Below are 22,389 nucleotides of genomic sequence, written 5' to 3'. Positions count from 1 at the left end.
CAATATGGACGTCATATTGCTGTGATGGAGTATGAGGAAAGAAAAATCAGTCTAAACTACTTTAATCACTAAAAAAATAGAATCAAAGGTCTGGGTCCTCTTGGGCTCCTGTTTCTCCTTCAACTATGTGTAACCCCCTCATTTAAAAAAAAAAGGAAAAGAAAAGAAATGCTGCAGCAGAAGACTCATTTTACATGCTTAATATATCTTTAAATAATTTAAGAGGTGGCACAAAACAGCAGAAAGAATGTAGGTTTTTGATTCAGACAGACCTGGGTTCAACTCCCACCTCTGCCACCTACCACTTGTGTGACACTAGGCAAGCTATTTAACATCTCTTAACCTCGGTTTGCTTATCTGTAAAAAGAGAAGACCATGCACTTGGAAGGGCTGTGTTATGACATTAACGATAACAAGTGTAAAGGGCCCAGCCCAGGGCCTGGTGAGCAACACAGCAATTACTATACAGCATAGTTGCCACCAGCCTCAATGTGGTATTTAGTTGCCTGCCTTAGGGCCTAAAATAGAATTGTTTCAAAGAAAAAATGAAAAGTCAACCCGTCCCTTTAGTGGTCTTAGTAGGGAAAATTTCTTGCTCATTTTCATAAAGCAAAACCAGCTGACGCTGAGTAACACTGGTGTGGAGAAGCAACTTTCCAGCAGTGCTGTCCATTCAGTCTGGCTGAGAGGTGTTTGGTCTCATTTTGGTCATTGTACACCAGGTAAGAAGGCCAAATGCAAGACTCCCTCTCTGACAACCACAAACATGGATTAAAGGAAAATGCTCAAAAGTTCTGTGACCCAGATTTTCGTAACTCAGTCAACAGGTAAAGCAACACTGGGCTTCTTCATCTCTCTTACATGGCAATGTTGCATAGTTTATGAGAAGGAAGGGATTCCTGACATCGCTCCTCTAACAGTGCACCCCAAATAGCTCTCTCTCTCTCAACCCTATTAGGAAAAGGGCACTAACTGAATAATAAAAAAAATGGAAAACCCGAGATTTACAGAGAGGCCAACCAGTGAAAAGCAGGTAACTGCCACAGAACAGCAGTATATTTTAAAATTCCGTAGTGCAAATGGTACCCTTCAAATTTAGCTTATTAAACAGGAGGGAAAAAAAGATTCAGGTGAAAAATGTACAGTTTAGAATGAATGAAACAAGACTTTAGGCAGAACACCCTCTTAGTCTCTGGCTGTAGTGTTTATTTTCCCCACTATTTAAAGGGATCAGAAGGTGCCCTGACTCAAATGAAGTGAAATTCTATCAGGAGGCTGATGCAGTTAAACACAAGATGAGTGAGTCTTCAAGGGGTACATTCAGAAGAATGTGTTAGAACATGAATTTTTTATTATTACATCCTACCAGAAAGCTCTTTGAAGAAGCTGTATTGTGAACTACTCCCAGAATCTCATCTACTAAAAAGGGTAGCAATTTTCCTAGAGACCAAAGATAAATTTAATAAAAAGTCAAGCTCTTGTTCAAGCATTACAACTAAATTGCTATGGTAATAAAAAAGACCCTTTTGTGCAATTATGCAGCAAGAAAAAACAAGTTTTCTTTTTTTTTTTAAAAAAAAACAGAAATAATTGTAATATAATCAGGCAAAAGGCATTATAAGCAATAAGGGAATACCTCAGTTGAAGACCTTTTAAGTATTTTTTATAACACTATAGGTCTTCAAGAAACGTTTCTTTTATTAAGAATGATAAACATAACATTTTGCCTTTTGGAACAACTCACAGAAATGACCAAATGAAAGATTAAAAAAGAAAAATTTTATATTTTATAAGATAATGAAGAGTAACGATACTGGATATATGAACGTCAAGCCTCAAGGCTGATTTTTTAAATTTTACTTTTGCTTATTTACTAGCTATATAGTGTAAAAAAACAATTTACTGAAGTGCAATTCATTTGAACACATAAGGAAGTACTGCTACTACATAAGGAACGTGAGAACACTGTATTCCTAAACCTTAGCATTTATAAGCAATATAAAAATAGTTTTATTTCCTAGCATGGTGAATATTAGTTAACTGTTTTTTTTTTTTTAAGTAAACCTTTTTTTTTAGAAAAACGTGGTAAATCAGCTCACTGAGGGTAGATTAAACCAAGAAAATTCCTTATTTCCCATGTTAACAGTTCTATGTTTTCTAAGCAGTCAAATGATATGTATTATTGTACGATGGTCTTAAAAATAGTAAAGATTCTATAAGAACCACAACATGAGTGATGGAAAAAATAATACGGAATAACCCACATTTTATTTTGCAATCACTGAAATTACTGTAGGTGGGTTTTCAATTTGATAGCTGAATTCTGAAAATTGCAAGAGAAAAAGGAAAAGAAAACAGAATGAATGCAATAAAAGGAACAGAGAATCACTGCTGTATTTCTGATTCTACTGGAAAACTCTTAGGCTGTGCTAGGTTGAACTGCAATTGCACACAGATAATGCACCAAATTGTGTGCTTTAATATATGTATTTGTTTGCAACCAGGAATGTCCTGTTACTAAGGCCAAAGGAATAAACTATACAATCTGTTTTCCACCATGGGTCTCAAATTAAGACATGGATTTCTTGCTTACACTGGCAAGTAACCTCATCAGTCTCTTCCATAACCTCTATTCATGTCCCTTCTGCACGGATGTTGTACGTGAAAACAAGGTATTTCTTGGAACAAAGAATGTGAGCTGCTGCTACAGGACACAGAAGGCCATACCGATTCCCATGGATCTTTTCTAAAGCTGTAAGCATATGTGCCCAGGTGATTAAGAGTTACTGGCTTTTGAGAAAGGCGTTTAGAAAAAGAAAAGAGATACATGTGCAAATTCCGCTGTTCCCTAGTGTTTTATATAGCAGTTAAATTGTTCATTGGCCTAAGGAATAAACAGCTTTTAATTTCCAATACTGATTGAATCCAAACTCTGTTCTACCAAAGCAAATCATGAAATATTTATACACTTAAACTTCTTTCCATTCCTGGCCTTATTCTACCTTCTGAAGTCAGTCATATTTACATTCTCTATTAACTACAGAACCTGGCCCGACTGTGTCCTCTAAGTATCAAACACCCTGACAGGTGTTGGTGAAGAAAACAGGAATGAAAGTGATCATAGTGTAAGAATGACAGGCCATAAAATGTTGCTGTATAATCGCCTTCCAGTGTTTCCTAATCTGCATAGAAACCTCCCATCCTTCATGTGTACTTACTCATATAAATCTATAGTTTAAATGTTGTCAGGCTATCAGTAAGCACCTGCAGGTTTCCAGGTCAGTGCTTTAAGTTCAATAAAGAAAAGTGGCAATCCTGTGGATATTTTCAGTCCAGAGGAGGCTGGAAGGCCACAGAATGGTGCCAAAACATACAGTGGGACATGGTCATCGTTAAAAATCCCACAGAAAAAAATCAAATGAGCACAGAAGATGGCAATTACAACTAGAGCCTTGTGACCATGCAAGGGAGAGGGGAACACCCAGAAGACCATACTATGCATATGACCCTATATAGCTAATGGGCCAACATTTTCCAAAACAACCTATGAAAAGCATTCAACTGAAGGAAAAACAAAGCTGGAAAGAGCTCTTTAAATATTAAATTGGTTTGATTCTTTGAGTTATTTTAGGATTTAGCCCAGCTTCTTTGATATTGCCAGAATCCCCTTCATGTTCATTAGCTACTTTTAAAAATCAGCAGGGATTTTAATGTGAAAAACAGAGTGACTGTAAGATATAAATACATTTGTATAATTTCTCAGGCACTGATGTGTGAAGTCAGGCACTAACCACATCTTACTTTACTTGGCACTGGGGTAAACAAAATGGTGTTTTTTGATTTGTTGGAACTTACAGAATACAGCCTTCAAGTCTTTACTGAAAGTTTATATTGTTATATGTATTATCAAAACTTCCTCCCTAAAAAGTAATATTACTCTGGACACATTAATTGCTCAATTTGTGAATGTGATTATGTTTTATGCACAGGTATATTCATTTTCTGGAGCCTGCTTAAATGCAGAAAGGAGTTAAAATAAAGCAGTCCCAGATGGACCAATACAGCACTAAATAATTCCACTGACAGAGGAATTCCTTAGCCAAAGCCATCATGAGACTGGCACCAGAACATTCTAAAAGAAAGGCAACTGGTATTTTCACTAGATGGAGGCTACACCAAAAGCTCTTTCTTCCAAATTAGTTAATACACATCATAATTAAAACATAGTATGATTATACAAGGTTTCGCAAACCAAGTATTATTCACTTTCTAAAGAATTATGCTCTGGAAAACACGGTATTTTGAATGGCAGACCCAGCTTTTCTTAGTGTTAATCTAAATCCCAATATGCAACTTTTCTTTTTTCTCAAATGGCATAGTTCAAATACTGTAAGTAATCTCTCAGGAATCCTATTCAAAATCCTCACCTTCAACGGTTTAATTTCCTTTCTGACTCAAACTTTTAAAAAGAACAAAGAACCAAAGCGTCAAAATATAAGGAAAGGGCTTCCCTGGTGGCGCAGTGGTTGAGAGTCCACCTGCCGATGCAGGGGACACGGGTTCGTGCCCTGGTCCGGGAAGATCCCACATGCCGCGCAGTGGCTGGGCCCGTGAGCCATGGCCAATGAGCCTGCGCGTCCGGAGCCTGTGCTCCGCAACGGGAGAGGCCACAACAGTGAGAGGCCCACGTACCGCAAAAAAAAAAAAAAAAAAAAAAAATATATATATATATATATATATATATATATATATGGAAAAAAATTTAAACAATGGAAACAACTCCCTTTTCCCAAGGTTTTTCACTATTATTATACTCTAAAATGGAAAAAAATTTCCAAATTTGGCCTACTCTTGCAGCTAACTTTTGTGGGTCTTTCTAAAATTGTTTTCTTAAAAATGAAAAGAGCTAAGAACTTGCTTTACGGACTAAGTTAAAAAAGACCAAGGGTGGCTTCATACTACATTCTGAAGCTGGAAAGATAACATGCTCTACAATTAGTGGACGGAGTGCCCAACTTCAAACTCAAATCAAATTCAGTCCTGGAGACTCCCTGGTATTAACAATAAACACTTTTCATTACAGAGATTATCAATCTAAATTCAGTTTACATTTACTCTGCTCAGAAGTTCATCTCAATACCATTCGATAATTTATTTTAAATTAAATTTATATATACCTAGTTATTAATAGATATGGCCCTTTCCCCAACACTAAACTCTTAGATCTTCCCCTTCTCGTCACAGTATAATTCCTAGTGGAAACAGGCTCTGTGATGTTTACTAAGCAATAAAATCTTCACTAGAAGTAAGGAATAAAATTTCTCTCTATTACGTAAAGTAATGTAAGGTTTACACTTATCTTTTAAAACGTTTTAACTTACATTTTAATCCAGTGCCATGTTAAAAATTTATATCCGTGGAATTATAAGGGGAAAAGGCTAAAATGTACCAATAACTTTCTTAGGAGAAAGGTGTTTGAAGAAACAAAATAAACAAAAGGGAAAAAGCCCTCTAACCACAGGAGGGTTTAAACTTGATACTAACCAGGTATTTCTTTGGTCTAACCCTGGAAAAGTACAAATTACACACATCCCCACACTTTCAAAATGTGTGAAAGAATTATTTATTAACGTTAAGACTTACAGATCACAAAGGAGAGTGGTACAGAAGAGCTGGGAAAAAAGTCATCAGAATAAGCATGCAGATCGGTATTTGCAGAGGAATATACCAAAGCAAGTTTGAAAAGGCACATTCACACAGAAAATGTCTAAATTGAAAAAAAGACATCAGAAAAGCAGCCAAAAAATAATAATAAAGCGCTGATTAAAATACAAAGATTTTCAATGTCAAAGAAGAGCTACTTTACAGGTAGGTAGGTAGGCAGGTAGCTACAGAAGCCTTGCTAACCCTTTGAGAGTGTCACAAATGAGGGGCAGCTCTTGCTGCCAACGAAACCAGATGATCTTAATGACTGCACATCAAGATGCTTTAGTGCTGAGAGATTCAATTTAGAGGGGGGACAAAAGCAGCCTAGTTGAAATTATATGCAGCAAGGGCTCAAAGGGTTAAATGTAATAATACGCAGAGAAATCAGGCAATGTTATTAGTGTTATCTACCTTCCATACAAAGAATTATAGCAAGAGTTAAAAGAGACAGTATCCCCTTCAGAGTCGAGTTAGGGTTTCTAAACAGGATTAAGGTCCAGAGATGATAATCTACTACGTTTTATTCTCTCTTCATCAGCCCACTTCTTATTTCTCCAACAAAAAGTACCCTTAACCCTCAAACTAAGAGAGCAAGAGATACTGTGCGTCAACATGAGGATAAAGAAAAACCAAGTTGCACTGGAGAAGTCCCTGCCATTTACCCTCTTCAATACATTCACGCAGCAGTTTTGCTCAAGAACGATATAGCTCATTGGTCAGACATCAACCCCTTTTAACAACCACTCTAAAGGGATACTGCTCCTTTCGGACAGGAGGTTTACAGATCAAAAGGAGGGAACAATCCTCTTTTAAGAATATCCTCAAACTGAAGAAACTTGGCTTGAACGTTACAGGTTCCAAGCTGGGAATGTTCCAAACATACATAAAAGGACATGAGCACAGAAGATTATTTTAACAGGTCAATCAGAACAAGCTCAGTCACGAAACCAATCTCCCCTCCCCAAATGGAAAAAAAAAAAGAAAAGACACCCTCCCAAACGCAGATTAGACTCGTCTCACAAAGAAATCTAGTTTGGCACTGTGAAAGAATATAGATTCACTTTCAGAAAAATAGCTTCTAATTAATAACTTCAGAGCCCAAAAGGCTAGTATACATGTTATGAGATTTTAAAATAAAAAGCCAATATTATTGTTCAGAAAATGGAGCACTTTGCAACCAACTGCTGTAGCTCAAGCAGCTCATACAAAAAAGAAACAAAATCACTCTAGCAAACAAACAGCGGCAAAAAAATAAATAAATAAATAAAGGAAAACATTTGAAGAAGGGTACATTAGAAAAAGAAGTAGACAGTCGGGGCACAAGCAGCCCTGCAGACAGCCCACTGCACTTGGCAAGTAGCCTGTGGAACACGTCACTCCTCCGATGCCTTGCTCCCAATTCAGCACCCTGTTTAAGAAGACCTCTAACATCTCAATAGCCAAAGGATGGATGCAATTTTGTTTTCTGACTTACCAAATTGATATATGCAAAAGCCGCCATACTTTACTATTTCTTCCTGAATCTGTAAACTTGGGAGTGTCTTATGTGTCCCTCTCTAGTTAAACGACAAGGAACCCTTCGTACGCATAATGCATTTTCTGGAATAATACAGTAATGCTGAGATATTTCTCATTATTAAAGGCCACAAAATAGGTTTATCTTTCTATATACATATCAAAGAACAAAACAAAATAAAAACTAAGACACTTGGGAATCTAGTTTTTCTGACAGGAATTTGGACTAGAGAATCAACTGCTACATGTAAATCCACATGGGATTTAAAGAGGGCTCTCCTCTAAGATGTTTTCAAACATTTTATGAGAAAGTTAGTAGTTACCCTATCTACCATCTACAGTTGTGTTACAATTTACTACTTCCAGTAATAGCGTTAACACTGAAAACCGTACCTCAATTCCACTAACAACTCCTGCCCTCCTCCTTGCCAGACCCTGGCACACAGGGCAACCAGGTACAAGCTCTTGCCCTCTTCTCTTATAGGAATGTGGCAAAACTGCAGTATAACTGGCTAGACATTGTTACTTTCTTGGTCTAACAAGAGTCGGTTTCTATAAACCAAACAGAATACTCTATTGGCAGCTGCCAAATATACCCAAGAGAAGAAAAAAGGAGAGGAAACATGGACTTCACTCACAGAAATGGAGGAACGTTACTGACACTGCAAAAGTCTTTATAAAATTTCTGGCAATGTGTGGCTCACTCAGCAGTGGATTTTGATGTGCCTCAGACACCAAGTTGGTGTTAGATTTCAAATGTAATAGTATCTTAGCTATCCAGTCTAAGTTTCATTGTATTCATGGTATCCACATATCCAAGTATCCACAGAATCCAATTCAACACTGCTTTAAGGGGACTGGCAATGAAGAGGTTAATTATTAGACATTCATAAGGGTTAAGAGCCAGAGCCTTCCTCTTCTGTAAATCAACACCCACAGAACCATCTTTGAGATCTATATCACCATCACCAGAGCAATCTCACCAATTCCTCACCTGCAGCAGGAGGATGCTGGCCACTAACTGTTGGTAAATCCAAAGAGCTATCAGACATGACATGCTTAAGATCTCCTCCCACATCAGCCAGTTTCATGTCAAACTGAACAGAGAGTGCATCTTCAGAGTCCTCCTTGCCAGCACTGCTGCCACCAATGGAAGGGAGATCCAAGGACTTCACCGAAGCAGAGTCTTCTTTGGTGTGTCTGAAAGCCACTGCTTTCTCTCCCAGGGATTTGTCCGAGCTCATGGAAGAAAATTTACTGGAGTGGAAGTCAGCGAAATCATCATCGCTCTTTCCTGAAGGAGTGTTATCTTTCAGCTCTTCAACACCTAGTCCCGATCCTTCCAGAGAGAGCTGTCTGAGGACATCGTATTTGGTAGACGCAGCGGCAGAGCTCTGTCCGTTCTTCACTGTGCTGCTCACGCTGCTGCTTAGAGGAATCGGACTACTTTCCTCTTTAAGGGCCTCATATTTGTCATCTGCCTTTTGCTCAGATGAAATAGAACTATTACTGAAAGCCATAAAATCTGCAAAGTCATCCTGCTCCCCAACAGATGCTGGACTAGAATATTCCCCAAAAAGGTTGAATTCTCCAAAATCATCAGCCAAACTAGAAGTTTTAGTTGACGCCAATGTCGTCATGGGTGCCACAGATCCCGTGAGCTGGGGTCGTGAGGAAACAGATTTTGATGCACTGAATGCAGCTGAAAAGGACAATGGTTTCTCACTGCTGCAAGTAACTGAGGAAAACATATCTAGGTCTGCTAAGTTCAGAGGATTTTTCACCTGTGTTTGTGGTTTCTGTTGGATAGCTCCTGAGGGGAAGGTTGCCGGAAAAGGTTTGTCTTTTGCTGGTGGCTCTAGTGGTGAGATACTATCGGCGGTTTTAAAATCGGTGAAACCATCATCATTTCCCGCAGATCTGAATTCTGCAAAGTTTTCTCCTGCAAGAAAAAACACAACCAAATACAAAAGAATGCTGAGCTAAAATCCCATGATCCATATTAAAGTACAAGCATATTACAGCCGTTTCCCTCACTGGCTTCACATTATTTAACCACAGTTTAATAATATCCCTACCAAATATCCCTTTTGTTTCCACACTGAAGGCTAGTGATAGGGAAATAAATAAAAATCAAACTGAGCACACGTATCACACGATTTTCATTTGCTCATTTCAGTGTGATATGATATGTGACATGATATGTCTGTGCCAGAGCCTTCAGCTGTCCAAAAGCATTGCTCTAAGGATGTTTTCTCACTATTGCTAGCCAGCCAAGCATACAGGAGAATAAGAAACAGGCGCTGGACAGTGGTTTAAGAATCCGCCTGCCAACGCAGGGGACACGGGTTTGAGCCCTGGTCTGGGAAGATCCCACATGCCGCAGAGCAACTAAGTCCGTTTGCCACAACTACTGAGGCTGCGCTCTAAGCCCGTTCGCCACAACTGCTGAGCCTGCACGCCACAACTGCTGAAGCCCATGCACCTAGAGCCTGTGCTCTGCAAAAAAGAGAAGCCACCACAATGAGAAGCACTTGCACCGCAACGAAGAGTAGCCCCTGCTCGCCGCAACTAGGGAAAGCTTGTGCTCAGCAACGAAGACCCAACGCAGCCAAAAATAAATAAATTAAATAAATAAATTAAAAAAAAAAAAGGAAATAGGCGCTGGAGGTTCCTGAAGAGAGGCATATTAAAAGACATAGTGGCCCTTTAAAGATAAAATGTGTTACATGGTAATCAATCAGAAAAAAAATATCACAGGTACCAATGAAGTATTATGAAAAATCCTGAATCTAATATTTAGGATGTACAAGACTCTGCTCAGCTAGGCACTTAAGCTTATGGTTAGATACTATGTGGTTTTGCTCAAGTATATTGAGGCATTAATTTGAAGGGATTTGATGAAAAATTCTGAAAAGGCATCTGCTTATTTGCAAAGCATTCTTGCTAAGGGCACATTATAAAGTAGTTCCCCCCACACTCTCCAACAAATAAGCTGAATCTTACCCAAAAAATCCATGAGTACTTGGGCTCTTCTTGAAATCAGCAATCTCACTGTACCAATCAGCACTTATTCTTATTTATTACAATTCAAAGGGATTTGAATACCAATTCCATTATTAAAAATTTTGAGGGGACTTCCCCGGTGTTGCAGTGGTTAAGAATACGCCTGCTAATGCAGGGACACAGGTTCAAGCCCTGGTCCAGAAAGATCCCACATGCCGTGGAGCAACTAAGCCCGTGTGCCACAACTACCGAGCCCACATGCCACAACTACTGAAGCCCGCGCACCTAGAGCCCGTGCTCCGCAAGAGAAGCCACCGCAATGAGAAGCCTGCGCACCACAACGAAGAGTAGCCCCTGCTCGCCACAACTAGAGAAAACCCACGTGTAGCAATGAAGACCCAACACAGCCAAAAATAAATAAATAAATAATAAATAAGTTTTTAAAAAAATTTGAGGATCGGATTTAAACTTTAGTTTATATTGTGCTACTCTGAGGATGGGGTTACTGACAGCATTTTTTAAATTAGTTTTTTAGTTAGAGAAAATAGGTACTAAGGTATTTCTCATAAATAATTAAATAGATGCAGTTAGATACTGATAAAAATCTGGGCCCATGGTTCTTAATAGGGTTTCTATTCTTTATTATCACAATAATTTTATCACTCATAGGCATAAGGTTAGGACACAGATGATCTCAGTTTTTGAATAGTGCCTGAAGGTCTTCCATAAAATCCACTAGGTTATACCAGATAATGAAAACCAGAGATAAACCAAATATAAATATAGCTATACTAACATCACTTATTATTTAAAAATATGAATGCCATTTCTGGAGAGTTATAAATTAAAATACAAGCTTTAATTTCTTCATCCATCTTTTAAAATTCTACTTTTCCCTAAAAATGAGATATAGAAGCATATGAACTATAAAAATGTGTGTAAAACCAAAATATAATTCTGCAAATTGTCACTTAAATAATGCAGGCTTTAAATATATTGTGCTTATAACATGATATATACTTTGATACATCATATGAAAAAAGCATGGGGGCTTCCTTGGTGGCACAGTGGTTAAGAATCTGCCTGCCAGTGCAGGGACATGGGTTTGAGCCCTGGTCTGGGAAGATCCCACATGCCGCGGAGCAACTGGGCCCGTGAGCCACAACTACTGAGCCTGCGCTCTAGAGCTCACAAACCACAACTACTGAGCCTGCGTGCCTAGAGCCCATGCTCTGCAACAAGAGAAGCCACTGCAATGAGAAGTCAGTGCACAGCAACAATGAGTAGCTCCCGCTCGCCGGAACTAGAGAAAGACCGCCTGAAGCAATGAAGACCCAACACAGCCAAAAATAAATAAAATCAAAAATAAATTTATAAAAAAAAAAGAAAGAAAAAAGCATGGAAAATAATGGAAGCTTATTTCCCCCCTAATTTGAGCTACTTAACAAATTCACCAGCATAATTTATCAACACAGAGAAATCTATTTAATATTAGGGAAATTTCAGAAAGAGAAGAACAGCATTCAGAATTTCTGTATTTTATGTTTTTATACATACCACTAATAAAACTAAAGTCAATTTCACAAATTGACAGAAGCAGATGTAAAACTTTAAAAATCGCCCTAGAATTTTAGGCAAGTACATCAATGATAATATTTGTATTATTTGTGTAAATAAAAAGGTAATAAGCAGTCAATTTTGTCACAGCCTAAATTTTTGATGTGCTCCTTTAAAATATCTGTGAAACTGACAAGTTTTGCTTTGTTATTTTATAAAGGAAATCACCACAGCAAACTAAACTTACTGATGAATTGTAAACGTTTCCACTAGAAATGTAACCTGGGTGAAAGGGTTAAAAAGAAACAAAAATGGGTGGGTTTACATGTTCAAAAACACAGGGGCTTTTTGGGCAAATAAATTAGTTGCAGACACTGGAAGATTGCTTATCAGGAGGTACATTAAGCATATGACTTCATGGGTAGCTTTTCAGTCCACTTTTTTAAAGTTTTAAATTAATTAATTAATTAATTTTTGGCTGCGTTGGGTCTTCGTTGCTGCGTGGGCTTTCTCTAGTTACGGTGAGCGGGGGCTACTCTTCGAAGCGGTGCGCGGGCTTCTCACTGCGGTGGCTTCTCTTGTTGTGGAGCACGGGCTCTAGGCATGTGGGCTTCAGTAGTTGTGGCATGCGGGCTCAGTAGTTGTGGCTCACAGACTCAGTAGTTGTGGTGCACGGGCTTAGTTGCTTTGCGGCATGTGGGATCTTCCTGGACCAGGGCTCGAACCCATGTTCCCTGTATTGGCAGGCGGATTCTTAACCACTGTGCCACCAGGGAAGCCCTGTATTTTTAATGAGAGTAGAAAAAAATATATTCTCCTAAAATGAACAAAGTTGGCATCTCTCCCTGGAAAGCCTTAAAGGTAAGACAGGAATGAAAGCAAGCACACAACAATGCCAACAACCATCTGGGATTCTGTTCGTAAACTACTGCAAAAGCAGGGTTAAGATGTGCTGCTTACATTTTGGTGGCACCATGGTGTTTCCCAGGAATAACATACATATCATACGATCACTAATACCAGAGTATATAAAGAACCCTGATATTAAACCATGCTCTTTACTCCAAACTTGCCTTGGCCCAAGAGTTGATAAAAGCATTGCTAGGAGTAAATGCCAAATTAACAAACCAGAAGTTCCTCTGGGGTTTATTTTTGTACTCATAGTACCTAATACAGGCACTGAGGAAGAAAGTTATTACATCCTAAAGGCTTGAATGAAACACAAGGAAACATTTCTAGAACCTAAGAGCTGTAAAAGATTGAGTATTTCTGGGCTTCCCTGGTGGCGCAGTGGTTGAGAGTCCGCCTGCCGATGCAGAGGACACGGGTTCGTGCCCCGGTCCGGAAAGATCCCACATGCCGCGGAGCGGCTGGGCCCGTGAGCCATGGCCGCTGAGCCTGCGCATCTGGAGCCTATGCTCCGCAACGGGAGAGGCCACAGCAGTGAGAGGCCCGCGGACCGCAAAAAAAATAAAAAAGAAAAGAAAAAAAAGATTGAATATTTCTACAGATATTTAAGCAGTACACTTTCTATTTTAACTTTCACACATACACCTTACCTTTCCTGTAATTTCCCCCCACCTCCCCACGCCCTCCCCATTGCTCGGAGAAAAGGGTTAGAACAAGTGATTGTGGAAAGATGTTCCAAATTTGATTGTCCAATACAGAGAGGTAGAATGTGGTACTGTTTCCAGGAAGAACTCCTCAGTAGAGGATAAAAACTTCACAGCATGCGTGGGTAAGCTTTGAAGGACATCATTTGACCTATGGATTATCTAAATCCTACACATCAGGTTTCCAGTAGGATTCAGCCACAAATATGACTTCACATATATGGCTCTCAAATTATCATTCTACATTCCCTTCTACTCTATTTAAGCCCTTCTATCAGAGATAGGAACCACACAGGCACACAAAGCCCTCTCACTTCTACTCATTAAATTACAGCCAATTTTGAAAATCTTGAGATGTAAAAGACTGGCTGCTGCCTTTCGCACAGTCCACAGATTGCTGCACTGCCAACAGCTCAAGTCTTGTTTTGAGTGTTAAAATAACCGAAAGTGGTCACAGGAGTCTAACTTGGCTTGAAGGCTTCCAGTGAAAGGGAATGCACTATCTTCAAAGGAAATTGCATTATTAGAAAATAATTTTTCTAAATTATCAGTTATTTTATTATCTAATAACTGAACCACATTTTTCTTTCTTGTAATTTCCAGAGCTACAAAACGAAACAAAAACAACCACACAGTAAAATAAAAGAATGTTTGGGATGCTACTGAAAGAACCATAAAAGTCTCTTATTAAAAATTGAAATAATTTATCCATTTAAGGAAACAAAAACTTACCTAAAGATTTACTCTCTGCTGTCTGTTCAAGTTCTCTGAAAGCACTATATTTATCACCAGGCTCTATGATGAAAAGACAGAAGCCCAATTAAGGTTAGGAACCTTAAGATCACAGCTCAAGGACATTCACCATAAAAGGTCACCACTAAAAACAAAAATTTACATTCACAGGTTCATGAATTTATGAACTGTTTTTACCTCTAAACGGAACAGTATTTTCAGAGGACTTGTCAGCTGCAATTCCTTTAAACACAGCATATTTATCCACTGAAGCTGATCCTTTAGTTCCAGGAAGTGGCATCAACAAAGAAGGGGCACTAAAAGGGAAAAAGAAATATTTCTTAATGACTAGAACATTGTCTCCTTACCTTGTCATCAAGGAAGAACTTAGAGTTAAAATGGCACACAGATAACCTAGTTAAAACTCATGGCTCCCTGCTTTAAAAGTTAGAAACTATATAGGTACACCACAAATGACAAAAAACAACATCCTTTTCCTTGAAAAAACATATATTGAAACAACACTCAAGCAATAATTCTTTTCTTGATTATGTGAAGAGGAGTCAGATCCACACTGACCATCTATCTAATCATCTTTAAGCCATAAGAACCACCGGAATGGCATTAGAAATAGATTATTATAGAATGATGACTTCCTGTAATTTTAAATTTAGGTCCATAAAACTGTGAAAGTGAACTGCTCCAAGTACGTATACCCAATATTTTAAAGTAAATTAGGTTAACCTTAATATAAATTATTCTCTAAACTGGGTTCAGAATGCAGAGGTGGAATAGTTAAGATAAAAATCTATTTATGAAATGCTGTTCAAGCCAAGATGTAAATTGTCCTTCTTTTGATCACACTGCATTGCTTAGTGGCAGAAGTTCCCACATCTGATAAGCAGCAGTAGAGTTAATACAATTTGCATTTTTACGAGGATCACATCAGCAGTTCCAGAAGCTATCTTTGCAGCAAAACAACAATCACTTCAAAATTAGATAAAGATACTTTTGCCTGTGGACACATTTCCCTGCTGGATGCAAAAATAGTGTAATGAGTAGTATCTGTGTGGGTAATTCTTGGGCGGCTTAAACACAGACTATAAAAGCACTGCCTTTTTTTCCCCCCTTATCAGACCCAGGCAGCTCCCTGGAAGAACCACCTTTACATATGAATGACTACATTCCACTACTAGTTTGTGTCATTCAATACCATACACACAAGTTATATAAATGGATTTCTATTGAGTTCTTTGCCCTGGAGCAAAAATTTTCTACAGTCATTTAAATCTTCTTATCAGTGGCCTACAAGCAAGGTAAAAACCTTGCTGTTGCACATGCATGCTAATGGGCGTCTGCAGTGCCTGGAGGACTTAGTGCTATCAAATATTATAATTTCACACCAATACCAAACAGCTGCTACATATTTGATCTGGACAAATAGGTCACTGTTTATACAGTATAGGTGGATTTCTAAAAGTTCCATAAGTAATTAAACTACAACACACTGAACAGAATGTTACACAGGAATAAAGGTAATTAATGTCTTAGGAAAAAACCACAAAGTTGAATGATCTATTTGTTTTTTCATGATCGCCAACGTTAGCTATGGCCCTTTAAAGTCCATGGTAAAATCTTCCACTAAATATGACATTTATTTGAATATTATTAATTTAAAAATTATTTTCAGAATTGGAAAAAAACCAGGGGATCTTCAGAGTAATGTAGTACTGCTAAGTGAAGTCAACAAAATAAAATTCCATTCAAAAAACGCTATGACTCAGACTGTAATTTTATGCATATTACAAAGGAAGAATTCATTCCAGTTCTTTCCTTAAAGTTTTTATTAAAAAAAACTGTAATCACCATCAAAGTGTTTATGCCAGTTATATAAAGTAGTTATCTGTTCCAAACATGCAAATGGTTATTTCTACTGTTGAATACTAACGAAAGGTACTCAGTGAGAGAGGCATACTGTTTTAAAATTTAAGAACCTGCATTCTATTGAAAGATGAGACTTTAGAGAATTTGGCCACAAAAAAGTGCTTTGCTTTTTCTCTAGTGTATCATTTGTGTTTTACAGTTACTTCACGTGGCTGTGGTAGGTGACTTTACTTACTTGCTCAACCTGCTAAATACATCCATTTAAAAAGCAAAGAAAATAAACCAACTCAAAACTCCTACGCCTTAATCCTTTTTGAACTATTCTATCGTCAGCGCCCCATGACCGCTTTGTTTATTATACGAAGCTCCCCAGTGCCTGGCACACGGTAAGTATTTTCCGAATGGATAAATGAATGATGTTGCTCCCTTCCAGATGCCCTTTCATGCCAGCTCAAGTGCTATTCCTCCTTTGACTTTGACATTCAGTTCAACACCGAGTCCAACCAACTTCTCAGATACATACTTTTCAGTATCTGTAACTCTAAACCCAGGGTAACTCCCATAACCTCACAACAGGATTACCATGGAAGCTGCATTTATCCCATACCTAGTAGCAAAAATCCCTTTCACCATGCCACTTATTTCTAAAATGCTTTACAGATTATGTCACAAATCATAAGGCATCCCATAACTGGTGCCTGCCCTTAACTAGTGTCATTTTTTCAGACTAACAATACTCTTGGCTCCAGCCTATTTTAACACCTTACTTGCCTTTTCATCTTCTCAAAAAAATAATGTCCATTTTTGCTTAAAAATACTGCTCAAAGTGGTCCTACCTATTTATATCATGATTTAACAAATAGCCTTTTAAAATAACTCACAATATGGAATACAGATCATCATGAACTAGAGAATTCATTATACATGAACACACAAACTCACCACTGAAGGAGCAATTCTAAGAGAGTTTTATTAGATAATATAAATACCCAGATAAAACTAACAATCTTTAGAGCAGAAACTGTGCTTTTTGCTTCTGTATTTCTAGTGCCTACCCCAGTGTCAGGCACACAGGAGATGCTATGTAAATGTTTCTGAATGAATAAAGAAACAATGAGTGTGGATTCTTAGACATGAACAAAATGTTTTCATGCAAGAAAAGCACAGAAGTAGTCAAGCCAGAACTGAAGAAGAAAAATCTGCAAAGTATGGCTGTATATGAAAGTAAACTACTGGGTGGAGATAATGCCACACAAAATTGCTAATATCCCATATATCTCAGGTCTGGCCACCATCTTAAAACTTTCTATGCCCAAATTTTAATTTCATCTGCTGAAAGTTTTCTCCCTGAGGAATGAACCATCAATTTGTTAAATTTGGTTTGTAACCTTCATACTACAATATATTCATCCAACAAACCTTTATTAATTACATATTACAGGCTAAGTACTACATACAGAGACATGAAATACTGTCTTCAGGTACTTACAGCCTAGTGAGGGGAACAGTCAGGTAAACCAGTAATGGCAATTACGGCACAGATGTTCACAGGCTACCATGGCAGTAGAGAAGAAGAAGCCCTTAACTCATCTTAGAGGTGGGGACTGATGGAGTGGAGTTAGTAAATACTTCCTATAATGAACCGATTTTCGACATGGAACTAGAATTAACTATAGAGAGAATTTCAGATTGAAGAAAACAGAATGGAAAAGGCCAGAAGCTTGAAAGAGCATGGTCAGTTTGGCGGTTTACGTGTGGCTGGAGGTAAGCTGTGGAGAAATGGCAACAGTCAAGAGGGTTGGCAGGAGCCAGATCACACACGGCCTTTTCCCATGCCAAGCAGAGCTGACAGAGTTGATGGCGGTAAAGGAGAGAGAAAGGAGACAAAAACAGCATGTTTCTGATTAGGTGACTGGATATGGTGATCTAACAAATTCTCATTTAGCTTTGAGCAGGAAAACAATGAATCATTTTATGGAGGTAATTTGAGATGACTTGGGTCATTCAGATATGTTCTAGATAGCAGTAGAACATATCAATTTGTGCAGAGGAAGAGACCTGAGAAAGAACTGTTGTGTGTCTATCAGGTTAATACGTGTGTGTGCTGGTGCAGCGGGCTTGGAACTCGCAGTACTTTACAGTCACACCCCTCGTATGTCTCTTCTATGTGTCATTTACAAGTGTTTGATGTATTCTTAAAATCAGGAGAATAATTCTTTCCCTAATTTCTAATTCTCTATAATGCCTATCCCTTAGTTCTTCTTACAGTGTCTGCAGGAAGTGTTGACTAAGAAATAATCAATTGGTTAAAATAGAAAAGATGAATGAAACTGCACAAATAGGAACATAAGAGAAATAGAATATGTACCCTGACAAAAACAAGTTCCAAAAGCAACCAAAAACACTCACACTGCTTACTCAAAGCCTCATGTGCTCTACTCAGTGGAAGAAGTACCTACTAAGTACTTTTTAAAAATGATGGGGCTTCCCTGGTGGTACAGTGGCTGAGAGTCCAACTGCCAATGCAGGGGACACGAGTTCGTGCCCCAGTCCGGGAAGATCCCACATGCCGCGTAGCAGCTGGGCCCGTGAGCCATGGCCGCTGAGCCTGCGCATCCGGAGCCTGTGCTCCGCAACAGGAGAGGCCACAACAGTGAGAGGCCCGCATACGGCAAAAAAAAAAAAAAAGATGGAGACAGGAGCTTCAAGATGGTGGAAGAGTAAGACGTGGAGAACACCTTCCTCCCCACAGATACATCAGAAATACATCTACACGTGGAACAACCCCTACAGAACACCTACTGAACACTGGCAGAAGACCTCAGCCCTCCCAAAAGGCAAGAAACTCCCCCACGTACCTGCGTAGGGCAAAAGAAAAAAGAAAAAACAGAGACAAAAGAATATGGACAGGACCTGCACCAGTGGGAGGGAGCTGTGAAGGAGGAAAGGTTTCCACATACTAGGAAGCCCCTTCACTGGTGGAGACGGGCAGTGGCGGAGGGGGGAAGCTTCGGAGCCACGGAGGAGAGCGCAGCTACAGGGGTGCGGAGGGCAAAGTGGAGACATTCCCGCACAGAGGATCAGTGCCGACCGGCACTCACCAGCCTGAGAAGCTTGTCTGCTCACCTGCCGGGGCAGGCAAGGGCTGGGAGCTGAGGCTCTGGCTTCGGAGGTCAGATCGCAGGGAGAGGTCTGGGGTTGACTGCGTGAACACAGCCTGGAGGGACTAGTGGCCACAGCTAGCCGGGACGGAGTCTGGGAAACGGTCTGGAGCTGTCAAAGAGGCAAGAGGCTTTCTTGCCTCTGTTTCGCAGTGCGCGAGGAGAGGGGATTCAGAACGCCGCTTAAAGGAGCTCCAGAGACGGGCGCGAGCCGTGGCTATTAGCGTGGACCCCAGAGACGGGCATGAGATGCTAAGGATGCTGCTGCGGCCACCAAGAAGCCTGTGTGCAGCACAGGTCACTATCCACACCTCCCCTCCTGGGAGCCTGTGTAGCCCGCCACTGCCAGGGTCCTGTGATCCAGGGACAACTTCTCCAGGAGAACACACGGCGTGCCTCAGGCTGGTGCAACGTCACGCCGGCCTCTGCTGCTGCAGGCTCGCCCCGCATCCGTACCCCTCCCTCCCGCTGGCCTGAGTGAGCCAGAGCCCCCGAATCAGCTGCTCCTTTAACCCCGTCCTGTCTGAGCGAAGAACAGACGCCCTCAGGTGACCTACACGCAGAGGCGGGGCCAAATCCAAAGCTGAGCCCTGGGAGCTGTGCAAACAAAGAGAAAGGGAAATATCTCCCAAGAGCCTCAGAAGCAGTGGATTAAATCTCCACAGTCAACTTGATGTACCCTGCATCTGTGGAATACCTGAATAGACAAGGAAGCATCCCGAATTGAGGAGGTGGACTTTGGGAGCAAGGATATATATATATATTTTTTTCCCTTTTTCTCTTTTTGTGAGTGTGTATGTGTATGCTTCTGTGTGCGATTTTGTCTGTATAGCTCTGCTTTTACCATTTGTCCTAGGGTTCTGTCTGTACATTTTCTTTTTGTTTTTTGTTTTAGTATACTTTTCAGCGCTTGTTAACATTGGTGGATTTGTTTTTTCGTTTGGTTGTTCTTTCTTTTTCATTACTTAAAAAAATTTGTTTTAATAATTATTTTTTGTTTTTTATTTTAATAACTTTATTTTCTCTTTTTCTTTCTTTCTTTCTTTCTCCCTTTTATTCTGAGCCGTGTGGATGAAAGGCTCTTGGTGCTGCAGCCAGGAGTTACTGCTGTGCCTCTGAGGTGGGAGAGCCAACTTCAGGACACTGGTCCACAAGAGACCTCCCAGCTCCACGTAATATCAAATGGCGAAAATCTCCCAGAGATTTCCATCTCAACGGCAAGACCCAGCTCCACTCAACAACCAGCAAGCTACAGTGCTGGACACCCTATGCCACACAACTAGCAAGACAGGAACACAACCCCATCCATTAGCAGAGAGGCGCCTAAAATCATAATAAGGTCACAGACACCCCAAAACACACCACCAGACATGGACCTGCCCACCAGAAAGACAAGATCCAGCCTCATCCACCAGAACACAGGCACTAGGTCCCCTACACCAGGAAGCCTACACAACCCACTGAAACAACCTTAGCCACTAGGGGAAGACACCAAAAACAATGGGAACTACGAACCTGCAGCCTGCGAAAAGGAGGCCCCAAACACAGTAAGATAAGCAAAATGAGAAGACAGAAAAACACAAAGCAGATGAAGCAGCAAGGTAAAAACCCACCAGACCTAACAAATGAAGAGGAAATAGGCAGTTTACCTGAAAAAGAATTCAGATTAATGATAGTAAAGATGATTCAAAATCTTGGAAATAGAATGGAGAAAATACAAGAAACATTTAACAAGGACCTAGAAGAACTAAAGAGCAAACAAACAATCATGAACAACACAATAAATGAAATTAAAAATTCTCTAGACAGGATCAATAGCAGTATAACTGAGGCAGAAGAATGGTTAAGTGACCTGGAAGATAAAAGAGTAGAAATAACTACTGCAGAGCAGAGTAAAGAAAAAAGAACGAGAAGAATTGAGGATAGTCTCAGAGATGTCTGGGACAATATTAAATGCACCAACATGTGAATTATAGGGGTCCCAGAAGAAGAAGAGAAAAAGAAAGGGACCGAGAAAATATGTGAAGAGATTATACTTGAAAACTTCCCTAATATGGGAAAGGAAATAGTTAATCAAGTCCAGGAAGCACAGAGAGTCCCATACAGCATAAATCCAAGGAGAAACATGCCAAGACACATATTAATCAAACTATCAAAAATTAAATACAAAGAAAAAACATTAAAAGCAGCAAGGGAAAAACAACAAATAACATACAAGGGAATCCCCATAAGGTTAACAGCTGATCTTTCAGCAGAAACTCTGCAAGCCAGAAGGGAGTGGCAGGACATATTTAAAGTAATGAAAGGGAAAAAACTACAACCAAGATTACTCTACCCAGCAAGGATCTCATTCAGATTCGACAGAGAAATTAAAACTTTTACAGACAAGCAAAAGCTAAGAGAATTCAGAACCAGCAAACCAGCTTTACAACAAATGCTAAAGGAACTTCTCTAGGCAGGAAACACAAGATAAGGAAAAGACCTACAATAACAAACCCAAAACAATTAAGAAAATGGTAACAGGAACATACGTATCGATAATTACCTTAAATGTGAATGGATTAAATGCTCCAACCAAAAGATATAGACTGGCGGAATGGATACAAAAACAAGACCCATATATATGCTGTCTACAAGAGATCCACTTCAGACCTAGGGACACATACAGACTGAAAGTGAGGGGATGGAAAAAGATATTCCATGCAAATGGAAATCAAAAGAAAGATGGAGTAGCAATTCTCATATCAGACAAAATAGACTTTAAAACAAAGACTATTACAAGAGACAAAGAAGGACACTACATAATGATCAAGGGATCAATCCAAGAAGAAGATAGAACAATTGTAAATATTTATGCACCCAACATAGGAACACCTCAATACATAAGGCAAATACTAACAGCCATAAAAGGGGAAATTGACAGTAACACAATCATAGTAGGGGACTTTAACATGCCACTTTCACCAATGGACAGATCACCCAAAATGAAAATAAATAAGGAAACACAGCTTTAAATGATACATTAAACAACATGGACTTAATTGATATTTATAGGACATTCCATCCAAAAACAACAGAATACACATTTTTCTCAAGTGCTCATGGAACATTCTCTAGGATAGATCATATCTTGGGTCACAAATCAAGCCTTGGTAAATTTAAGAAAATTGAAATCGTATCAAGTATCTTTTCTGACCACGCTATGAGACTAGATA

General features: G+C 39.4%; 1 protein-coding gene across 8 annotated transcripts in view; it reads right to left on the bottom strand.

Moving 5' to 3' along the window:
* SYNRG (synergin gamma) overlaps nucleotides 1-22,389 on the bottom strand; it is a gene marked incomplete at its 5' end in the record, with an annotated part of 92,437 nt that overhangs the window by 25,842 nt on the left and 44,206 nt on the right. For 7 of the 8 annotated variants that reach the window (XM_082678671.1, XM_082678673.1, XM_082678675.1 and 4 more), the window contains 3 exons: nucleotides 8,216-9,163; nucleotides 14,130-14,192; nucleotides 14,328-14,446. In XM_082678671.1, coding sequence (XP_082534797.1) covers nucleotides 8,216-9,163; nucleotides 14,130-14,192; nucleotides 14,328-14,446 — 1,130 coding nt within the window. The remainder of the gene's footprint in view (nucleotides 1-8,215; nucleotides 9,164-14,129; nucleotides 14,193-14,327; nucleotides 14,447-22,389) is intronic. The other variant, XM_082678676.1, reaches the window with a different exon arrangement.

This window comes from Grampus griseus, assembly GCF_964374135.1.
Source record: "Grampus griseus genome assembly, chromosome: 20".
NCBI lineage: Eukaryota > Metazoa > Chordata > Mammalia > Artiodactyla > Delphinidae > Grampus > Grampus griseus.
The sequence above is the reverse complement of the archived record's forward strand: the minus strand, read 5'-3'. Positions and strand labels throughout refer to the sequence as shown.